Source organism: Pipistrellus hanaki, assembly GCF_964339955.1.
Source record: "Pipistrellus hanaki genome assembly, chromosome: 1".
Lineage (NCBI taxonomy): Eukaryota > Metazoa > Chordata > Mammalia > Chiroptera > Vespertilionidae > Pipistrellus > Pipistrellus hanaki.
The window spans coordinates 1152231-1163459 of NC_140503.1; the positions used below are offsets into that span (position 1 = coordinate 1152231).

Genomic DNA, 11229 nt, shown 5'->3' on the forward strand with positions numbered 1-11229 from the left:
TGCCCCTGGAGGCTGAGGCCGGCTGGCCGTGGCTCAGGTCCGGCCGGTGCAGAGGGGGCGGGTGGAGGGGAGGCCCGAGGAGAGGCTCACAGGCAGATCCAGGGCTCCCAGGGCAGCTCCCCTACAGGTACGGCCCCCCTCGGAGCCTGAGGGGGCCCGGGAGCGAACAGGTCTCCAGGGAACACTTTAACCTGCACCCCCCCCCATGGAGGCCATTAAAACCTCAGTCATCAGCATGACCAGTGGACACACACGGCGTGGGTGGGAGTGGGAGAGGCAGGGCTGGTCGGTCGGGAGAAAAGAGACATGTAATACTTTGAACAATAAAAAATGGTAAATATATTTATATATGCCGACCTCACATCCAGCCTCTGAGGCTGCAGCACCGCCCTGAGGGCAGAGGGGCTGTGAGCTGGCACGGAGCCTCCAGGGCGCAGGGACCCGGGGGCTCGGGCCGGGGGCACCCGGGGCAGGGTGCCCAGCTCCTCGCTGCTCAAACTGGGGTCACGTGTCCTTCCTGTCCCTTCCTGGTTTTGAGATTTCCACACGCAGTCTCGGAGGACCTTTAAAACTTGGGGCGCAGCAGCATGCGCCTCGTTCCCGCAGTCCTTTCCCTCAGAACTAACTGCCATTGGCAGCAGCATCTCCGTGAGCCCACCCCCTGCCCGGCCTCTAGGAACAGTGAGGGCCTTCCCGCCCCAGCAGCGGCCATCTTGGTGACGGAATCGTGGGCAGCGTCTTACGAGCGTTCCTGTCGCCCGGCCGGCCTGGCTCAGGGGTTGAACCGGGGGGTCAGGGTTTGATTCCTGGTTGGGGCACAGGCCCTGGTGGTGGGCTCGATCCCCAAGGGGGGGCGTGCGGAAGGCAGCCGAGCCATGGTCCTCTCTCATCAGGGATGCTCCTCTCTCCCTCTCCTTCCCTGACATCAGTAAAAAGGCACCTTAAAAAGACACTGATGTGACCGTTGAACAGCGAGTGTCCTCACAAAGCCGAAGGGGTCATTTTCAGGGGCAGTGGCTGGTGGCTGGGCCCGGGCCGAGGGGCTCCCCGTGCTGCCTGGTGTCTCCAGTGGCCTCCGACCCTTCTCCACACAGGCCTGACTCACGGCACAGACGGTGCCAGAGCACCAGGGGCTGTCAGAGAGGCCGTCCTCCTGGCCCGGGGGTGTCCTCCCTCCCGGGGGTGTCCGGAGCGCCTTGCTCTGAGGGGAGGCCACCAGTGGGAACAGCAGGCCCCCGGCGGCATGGAGGGCCAAGTGCAGGTCCCGAGGCAGCGTCTGCATCATCGGTGACGGTGATGTCCTCACCAGGCTGATGCTGTCCGCCCGTCTGCCACGGAGCCCTCGGGGCTCCCCTGGGCACGGTGGGCATCGGGGTCTGGTCACTCTTGGCTGTGGGCGCCCTGTGGGGTGGTAGCACCCCCCCCCCCGGGGAGCTGGAGCCTGTGGGAGACAGTCCCTCCAGATGCCCACGACTCCCCCAAGCCGGAACTGCTGGCTCTCAGGGCAAGGAGGTGGAGGCTGCTCCCTGGAGCCCAGCAGCCAGGTGAGCCACGGTCCAGAGGGCAGAGGAGGCAGGAGAGGAGTGAGGCGGAAGAGGGTGGACGCCACGCTGCTGGCCTGGAGATGGAAGATGGAACTGGGAGATGGCGGAAGGCCCGAGCCCAGGGCTGCGGCAGCTCCAGAAGCTGGGCCGGAGTGGATGGTGCCCTGCACCTCCGGGGAGGAAGCAGCCCTGCCCACACTGCCCAGCCCGCCTGGGGGCCTGCGTGGATCTGGGAGCCGCAGGGAGTGGACGGAGAACGTGGCTGCCTGCGGAGGTGGCACCCCTTCCCCAGAAGCTGCGGCCTCACCCTGCACCCCACGGCTTTGCCTGCTCCCGGAGGCCTCCTGCAGAGGCTGAGACCTCGTGGAGGGCGGGGGCGGTGTGAGCCAGGGCACCTGGGTCTCCTGTGACCCCCACGAGCCTGAGAGCACTCAGAGACGGGACAGCGCTGCCACCGCTCAGACCGCTGGCGTGGATGCGGGCTCAGGGCATCATCCTGACCCTCACCCCACCCCCTTCACCATCGGGTCTCCAAAGCCCGGCCCAAACCCCTGCCCCCCTCGTCCCCCCTCAGGACACCTCCCTCCCCCCATCCCCGCGGCCCCCCCAGGCTGAGGAAGGCAGTCTGGAACACATTTAATGTCAGGGAACCAGAGAACCAGCGAGCCCGGCAGTGGGCAGGCGGAGGGGGCGGAGGCTGGCCCGGGCCCTGGGGTGTGGAGGCCCCGAAAGGCTTGGTGGCTCAGGAAGGTGGGCACCTGGAGGCCCAGGTCGAGGTCATGTTGCGCCAAAAGGGCGAGCTGCGGGTCAGGAAGGCGTGGAAGGCGAAGGCGGACTCGGACGACCGCGGTTTGACGATGAGCACATCCTTGTCCACGTCCTCAGACACCAGCTGTCTCACCATCTGCAGGATTTCCTGGGGGCACGGGGACAGGGTGCGGGGTCAGGGCGCGGGGTCAGGGCGCGGGGTCGGGCGTCCGTGGCCACGCTCCCCTCCCTCCCGCACCTGGCCGCTGTGGGAGCCGGGCCGGCTCTGCAAGGTGTCCTGCAGGACCCGCTGCCTGCGCTCCTCGATGCTGAGGCTCCAGTGGCGGGTGGGGCGTCTGCTCTCTGGGGGTTGGCTCACCTGAGGACGGAGCAGAGGTCCCTGTGCCCGCACACCCCTGTGCCCTCCGCAGGGGAGGGGAGCTCCCAGGCTGAGGCCAGGGCCTCGCAGCTCTGCACAGCGCCCGGGCCAGGCCACCAGCCCTGCGCCTGGACTGTGACAGGCCCAGGCAGGAGCCTCCTCCGGAGGCCAGCCTTCATTCGGGCTGGTGCGGAGGCCGCCCTGGGCCCCAGCACACGGGGCCTGAGAGCAGCCAACCAACTGCTGTGGCCTCAAGACCAAACCAGAGATGGTCGGACCTGCATCACCACCATTTGTCCACCAACCAGATCTGAAATATCCTGGCTGACATGTACACATAAGGAACTGTTTGACATTGAAATTGGGACTCAGAACTGTTGGCCCAGAAAGGAACTCACTACAGACTGATTCATTTGCCTCTCAGCATAACCTTTATGGCTTGTCGCAGTTTAGGTTCTTTCAAGGGTATTTCTTGGATCACATGATCTCTGATCCCACACATCTAGAGGAAATAATGAACAACATAAACTGATGAACAAAAACAGACCCAGAGACAGAGGAGCATCGATCAGACTGTCAAACCTCAGAGGGAAAGTAGGGGAGGGTGGGGGTAAGGGGAAGAGATCAACCAAAGGACTTGTGTGCATGCATATGGGCCTAGCCAGTGGTCATGGACAACAGGGGGAGGGGGCATATGTGGGGAGGAGTTTGGGATGGGAATGGGGGGATGAGGACAATTATGTGATACCATAATCAATAAAAAAAAAAGAAGAAGAAAAAAAAAAAAGAAAGGCGGGCCCAGCCCTGGCCCGGGTGGCTCAGTGGATAGAGCACCAGACTGCAGACTGAAGGGTCCGGGTTCGATTCCAGTCAAGGGCACATGCGGGTTGTGGGCTCAGTCCCCAGTGGGGCATGCAGGAGGCAGCTGGTCCATGATTCTCTCTCAGCATTGATGTTTCTCTCTCTCCCCCTCCCTTTCTGAAACCAGTAAAAGTTTACTTAAATGCAAATACGTACAATGAGAATGGACCTGCACTGGATTAGCTATGGGCGATCTGACGAGTTTCAAACATTAATCCCCAGGGCAGGGCCTGCTGCTGTCACCCCGTGGGGGAGTCGCACCACGGCGAGGACACACACACACACACACACACACACACACACCCCGCACTCCTGCCCGGTGCCTTCGCCGTGTGGGAACAACGCAGCCCGCATGGCGATCACTCACCCTTCCCCTTCCCCTCCCATGTGGTTGTGGTACCGGCCCCGGGGTTCTCTACAGAGACAATGTCTTAGCGCAAACGCTGACGAGCCGTGCCTCTCCTCCTCAGGGTCATCGCTCCCTTCCCTTCCCCGGTGCCCACAGGCTCTCCCATCGTCATGGCGACGCCCGCATCCCTGCCTGTGCCCCAGTCTGCGTCTGCGAGGACGAGGACGCTCCAGTGAGGAGCCCTCAGAAGGCCCTCCCTCCCACCGTTAACCGTTCAGCTCCAAGGGGGGGACGATGATGACGAAGGGGAGGAGGCCAGAGGGAAACGGGGACACTGTCGTCAACAACAGATTAATGTTTAAGAAGACACCAGGCTTTCCGCTTTGTTCTGTTTTAAGGAAATTCACTGGATTTACTAAGGCTCTTTTTCCTCCTCCATTGAGGCCGATCGAGTGGCCTTCCTCCTCCTGTGGGTCTGAGCCTTTTATAAATTCCCAGACTCCTCCTGGGACACAGCTCCCTGTGTCACACGCACCTTCATTTGTGCAGCAGGTCCTCTGAGCACGTCTGTGTTGCCCCCCCGCCCCCGCGGCCCCGGGGACAAGCTGGGCTGACAGAGCCCTGCTTCCGGAGAGCCAGGGGTCTGAGGGACGGTCAGTGTCTGGGGCAGGTGATGGCCTCCTCAGGGCGGTCTGTGCCGGGTGAGCTGGGCCCGCGCTGCTCTCCTGCCTCTTTGCCCTCCCATCCTCAGGTATGACTCCTCTCCTAACTGCCCGGAGCGCCCCCACCCTTCACTCCGGGGAGCTCTGCAGCTACACAGAACTTCTTGGGCCCTGGAGGTGGCTCAGTAGTCAGAGCACCGTCCAATATGCATAGGTTTCGGGTTCGATCTCTGGCCAGGGCACATACAGGAAGGAACCAAAGATGCACAAATAGGGGAGCTACACACGAAGCCCCTCCCTCCCTCCCTCCCTCCCTCCCTCTATAAAGTCCTCAGTGAGGATTAACAAACCACAAACACCCAGCCCAGCTCCCCCTCCCCTCCGGCCGCCGGTTGCCACCATCTCTCACCTGAGCTCATGCTTCCAGAGACCACAGGCAGGTGGCTCCCATAGCGTCTGTCCTGTGTGCTCACTGCACTCAGCCTGACGTCCCCAAGGCCCGTCCACGTGGAGCCGGGACAGGGTGGAGGGCACGTGGCACAGGTGGACGCTGGCGGCTGGCACTCTGGGTGCTGTGCAGAGGCTGCTGGGAACATGGGTTTGCAAACATCTGCTGCGTCTCCCGCCCTGGTCTCCCCATGACGCCCGAGAGGGAGCCGCCCGCCTGGACAGGCTCGCTCCCCCGGCAGCGCCAGGGCTCCCAGCACCTCCGGCTGAGAAGTCCGGCCCATCGCCGCCCAGGAGCCGCGGCTCCCTCCGTGCGGCTCTCCCTCGGCAGAGCTGCTGCCCTCCTCGCCGTTCACCGTGTCCCTTTCTCCCGTGGCTACTGGACGCTGAGGCTCGGCTAGAAGGGCCTCCCGATTCCAGGGTTTCTTCTAGTCCTCTCGGGCAAACTGTGGCTCTTTGGCCCCTTGAGTGTGGCTCTTCCACAAAATACAACGGCCTGGGCGAGTCTATGTTGAAGAAGTGGCCTTGGAAGAAGTTTAAAAAGTTTAGCTCTCAAAAGAAATTTCAATCGTTGTGCTGTTGATATTTGGCTCTGTGGACTGATGAGTTTCCCGACCACTGGGTTACGGAAAAGTCTCCGCCCCAAACTGTTTTGGTCAATGTCTTGATTTTCTTTTTGTAAAAAGGATTTTTATAACATACGTTATTGTTGAAAGTATTACCTATGTTTCCTCCACCCCCATTGCCCTCTCCCCCGGCATCTCACCCCCAGCACATGCCCTCACCCCTCCTGGCTGTGCTCAGACTCATGCCTACAAGTCCTCTTCTGATCTCCCAGCTCCTTCCCCGCTTTCCGTCTGAGCTTTGATGGTCTGTTCGGTGCTTCTTGTCTCTGAGTCTATTTTTGTTCATCAGTTTCTGTTGTTCATTATATTCCACAAGTGAGTGAGATCTTGTGATATATATCTTTCTCCAACTGGCTCATTTCGCTCAGCATAATGCTCTCCAGGTCCGTACATGCTGTTGCAAATGTAAAAGTTCTTTATTTTTTACAGCAGCATGGTATTCCATTGAGTAGATGTACCACAGATGTTTTTTTAAATCTCTGTTTAGTTTATTACAGTTGTTCCTCTCCCCCCCCCCCCGCCCCGTAGCTCCCCTCCACCTGGTTCCTACCCTACTCCAGGCCTCCCCCCCCCCCCACCATCCCTACTGACCTCATTCATAGGTGTAAGCTCCTTGTCCAATCTCTTCCTGCACCCCCACAGCCCATTTCCCCCAAGAATTGTCAATCCACTCCCTTTCTATGACCCTAATTCTGTTATATTCACCAATTTATTCTGTTCATCAGGTTTTTAATTCACTTGATTTTTAGATTCACTTGTTGATGATAAGGTATTTGTTGTTCATAATTTTTAACTACCTTTTTCTTCTTCCTCTTCTTAAAGAATACCTTTCAGCATTTCATATAATACTGGTTTGGTATTGATGAACTCCTTTAGCTTTTTCTTATCTGTGAAACTCTTTATCTGGCCTTCAATTCTGAATGATGGCTTTGCTGGGTAGAGTAATCTTGGTTATAGGTTCTTGCTATTCATCACTTTGAATATTTCTTGCCACTCCCTTCTGGCCTGCATAGTTTCTGTTGAGAAGTCAGCTGACAGTTGTATGGGTAATCCCTTGTAGGTAACTAACTGTTTTTCTCTTGCTGCTTGTAAGATTCTCTCTTTGTCTTTTGCCTTTGTCATTTTAATTATGCTGTGTCTTGGTTGGTCCTCTTTGGATGCCTTTTGTTTGGGGTTCTCTGCACTTCCTGGACTTGTAAGTCTATTTCTTTCACCAGGTGGGGGAAGTTTTCTGACATTATTTCTTCAAATAGGTTTTCAGCATCTTGCTCTCTCTTCTTTTGGCACCCCCAAAATTTGGATGTTGGTATGCTTGAAGTTGTCCCAGAGGCTCCTTACACTATTTTCATATTTTTGGATTCTTTTTTCTTTTCTGTTTGGGTGTTTTTTGATTCTTCGTATTTCAAATCTTTGACTTGATTCTTGAGATCCTCTAGTCTGCTGTTGGATCTCTGTATATTATTATTTATTTCAGTCAGTGTATGCTTAATTTCTGATTGGTCCTTTTTCATATCCTTGAGGGTCTCACTAAGTTTCTCAGAGGTTTCTAGAAGATTCTTGAGTAACCTTATAACCATGGGTTTGAACTCTATATCCAGTAGTTTGCTGTCCTCCATTTATGTCATTTGTGATGTTTCATTGTCTCCAAATTTTGACAGCTTCCCTGTGTTAACAGAATGGCCTTGTGTGGTAGGTGTCCTATAGAGCTTAGTGGCTCAGCCTCCCCAGTCACCTGAGGTGGACACTTGTGGTGCACCCCTTTGTGGGCTGTGTGCACAATCTTGTGGTTAAGCTTTGATTGCTGTTGGTATCACTGGGAGGAATTGCCTTCCAGGTCAATTGGCTGTGCGGACTAGCTGTGTCTACAGAGGAAGAACTGCTGCACAGAGACACCCTTATGAGGTAGCACTTGCTTCAGTGGGGCTTTGGTGCTACTGAATCTTCTCCCTAAATGTGTCTCTTATGGATGTGAAGGGTTGTAGTCTGGCATGGTCTCACTCTTACCACTGGGTATACTGGCTCTTGAATCTCCAAGGAGGTGCAAAGTCAGTACTTTCTGGGACCACCCAGCAGGAGCTACAGAGAGATCTGCAGATTCCTCCTCTTTGTATGGGGTTTGAAAGTGCCCAGACGAGGCCCAGCTGTGAAGCAAGGCAGGCTGCTGCCACTGTGCCTTGGGCCTTCATTTGGAAGCTCTGGGGCTCTCTGACCCACCTGCAAGTTTGACAAGTTTTTGGCTGAGCAAGGACAGGCCATTCATATGCAAAAGCCAATGCACACTGTTGGGTGGGGTTGTAAATTGGGTGGGGTGGGGTCTCTGGAAATCACCAGGGCAGAGCAAACAGCAAAGGCTGCCAGTCAGTCCTACACCAAAGAGGTCCCTGGGAGCACCTCTGAGAGAAAGCTGCCCTCGCATTCCTGTCCCAATGTCAGACAGTCCAGTTTCTCCCTGTATGTGTCTGGGTCCCTCAGAGTCTTGCCCGGAACTGGAGTTCACAGCAGGAACTTGTATCTCCCTCCCGATTAAAAGAGAGGCACATCCGGGGCATCCCTCAGGGCCAGCACTCTCCGTGCCTCCAGTCCTCTTACATCTCACTGTGCTTTCTTCACCTCTGGTTGTGGAACTCCCACTCAGCCAGCTTTCCTGTAGTTCTGGGTGGGGATTGTTCTGCCTTTTAGCTGTAATATTGATGTGGTTGTGAGAGACAGCAAGTATAGGTGTTTACCTATGCCGCCCTCTTGGTTCTCTCCCCCTGTACCACCGTTTTTAAATCCATTCATCTGCTGATGGGCAGTTGGGCTGTTTCCAAATCTTAGCTATTGTAAATTCTGCTATGAACATAGGGGTGCATATATCCTTTGTGTTTCTGTTTCCTTGGGATATAGTTCTAGAAGTGGGATCACTGGGTCAAATTTCCTCCATTTTTAATTTCTGAGGAAACTCCATACCATTCTCCACAGTGGCTGCACCAGTCTGCATTCCCACCAGCAGTGCAGAAAGGTTCCTTTTCTCCACATCCTCAGCACTTGCTAGTTGCTGATGATATCGATAGATAGCTATTCTGACAGGTGTGAGGTGATAGGAATTATTTTTTTAAAATAACTTTTTATTGATTTCAGATAGGGAGAGGATAAGGGAGAGAGAAATGTCCTCACGCTGGGCACTGGGCACCCAGGGGGGAACCCTGCAGGTCAGGGCGGCTCCCTTGGGCCCTGGCTGGGAAGGGCAGGGACAAAAGGAAAGGTGGGGTTGACTGATGTCAGTCAGCGTGGGGCTCCCTGGGAGGGGATGCCTGCCAAGGGCCAGCGCGGCAAGGTCCGGAGGAACCGGGCCTGCTGCTGGGGCCAGGGGGGCGGACACCACGCAGGGCAGGTGGGGAGCGTGCCCGGGGCATCCCTCAGGGCACAGCGGACGTCCCTCAGGGTCTGGGAGCGGCGGGAGAAGCAGAGGTCAGATGAGAGGGGAGAGAGGACCAGCATGTGGGAAACATTGAGGGGACTCTGCACCCCCAAACCACATTCTGGGAGCCCGCAAACAGGGGTCTGCACCCCCTTCTGGGTGTCTGTCCAAACCCCTCTCCTCGGAGCCTCCTCCCCGGGCCTTTCTATCCTGCTCTCTGCTCCTGCCTGCCGGCCTCGGCCCCCTGCCCGTGCCCACGGCCCCTGCCTGCCTTCCTCTGGGAACTGCAAACCTGCCCACGAGCTGCCGGCCCTCGGAGGACCCCCGCAGGCGGCACCCTGAGCACTGGCATCCTGGCTTGCTGGGCTGAGAAGTCAGCCGAGGGTCCCCCCACCCCGGAGGCGGAGGACCCGGCCAGGAGGCACAGAGCGACCTCAGTGGCAGCCGGGGAGCCGCGCCTTCTCCCACCGCCTGTTCGTTTAACCACATTTGTGTTGTGTGGGGTCCTCCCCCAGGGATACTCTTCCACTGCTTTTTACTTATTTATTTTTAAAAAAATATATTTTATTGATATTTTACAGAGAGGAAGGGAGAGAGATAGAAAGCTAGAAACATCGCTGAGAGAGAAACATCAATCAGCTGCCTCTTGCACACCCCCTACAGGGGATGTGCCCGCAACCAAGGTACATGCCCTTGACCGGAATCGAACCCGGGACCTCTCAGCCAAACCGGTTTTGGCTCCATCGCTTTTTAGAGAGTGGAAGGGAGGAGGGGAGAGAGAGAAACATCGATGGGAGACAGACAATCCATTGGTTGCCTCCTGCAGGCATCCCAACCAGAGCTGGGGATGGAGCCTGAAACTCAGGTACATGCCCTCGACCAGAATCGAACCCAGGACCCTCCAGTCCGCAGGCTGACACTCTGTCCACTGAGCCACACCGGCCAGGCCGCTGCCACCTTATTATTATTATTATTTTAAAAAATATTTTATTGATTTTACACAGAGAGAAATTGAGAGGGATAGAGAGAAACATCGATCAGCTGCCTTTGCATACCCCCCACTGGGGATGTGCCCGAAACCAAGGTACATGCCCTTGACCAGAATTGAACCCGGGACCCTTCAGTCTGCAGGCCGACGCTCTATCCACTGAGCCAAACCGGTTTTGGCATGCTGCCACCTTTTCACGCCAACCTCTGAGCCGACTTGTCTGGGGACTCAACTCTTTGGGTCCCCACTCTGACGTCACGCACCGTGTGACCCTGCTGGTCCGGGATCTGACCCTGACACACACGGGGACCCGCAGGGAATTCCGGGCGCCCACTCTGGCGGCAGCTGCTGTGTGGGAACTGAGAGGCTGGGGGGGTGGGGCACAGGGGGCTCCAGGGTGAGGGCGCTGTGAGGGTGAAGCAGGCCCCTCTCCTGGTCTCAGGGGCCCCTCCCAGGGGCCCAGCAGAGGTGGGCGGACAGCCTGCAGCTCTGGAGGCAGGAGGGCTGCAAGCCCAGTGGGTGCCCAACCAGGGCTGTGGGAAGAGAGCCTGTACCCTGGGCCCCAGTCCCCCAGCTCAGCGGCCCTCAGCCCCGCCCGCCCACGCGCCGGACCAGCGCCCAGAGCAGCAGGCGCAGGGAGCCCTCCTTACCCAGTCCTGCGTCTCCGGCGCCTGCTGGGTGCAGCCCTGCGCGCCGGGCTGGGGCTGCACGCCGGGCCGGCTGGGCAGGGGCGAGGGCAGCGCGCGCTCCTGGAAGGGCGTGGGCCCCGGCGTCCTCCAGGGGGGCCTTTCCCACAGGTGCTTCTGGCTGCTCATGGTCGGCGCCCGCTGCTCCGGTCCCCGCGGCGCCCTGCCCCGCAGACAGAGGCCGCCGTCAGGCTCTGCCGGGCTCACTGTCCCCAGGGGCCGGCGTCAGGCCGCTGACACCCCACAGGGGGCCCCACGGGGAACCCCGGGCCTCAGCTCCTGCGGCCCCTGGCTCCCCATGGCCCCAAGGAGCCGCCCCCTCCCGTCCTCCGCCTCCCCAGGCCCAGGCCCCACCTGGCTCTGCTCCGGCACAGGCCCCGCTGGTGAGACGGGGGGCAGCCCCCCCACCCCCGAACCCCTGTGACCTCACCTCCAGTGGTGTGACCTCACCCCACACCCCACCCAGGAATCTGCTGGGGGGGGGCAGGACACTCAGGGACTGGGAGGGGCTCACGGGGGGGGTGTGCTGGTCAGGGGAGA

General features: G+C 58.2%; 1 protein-coding gene across 1 annotated transcript; it reads right to left on the reverse strand.

The window, feature by feature from the left end:
• Positions 1 to 315: 315 nt before the first annotated feature.
• On the reverse strand, positions 316 to 10713 carry TEX22 (testis expressed 22; the record flags this gene model as incomplete). Its single annotated transcript, XM_084865990.1, has 3 exons — positions 316 to 2460; positions 2551 to 2670; positions 10654 to 10713. Coding segments are annotated over 3 exons (354 nt in total), but the record flags the coding sequence as incomplete, so codon positions are not given.
• Between the last annotated feature and the right edge of the window lie 516 nt (positions 10714 to 11229).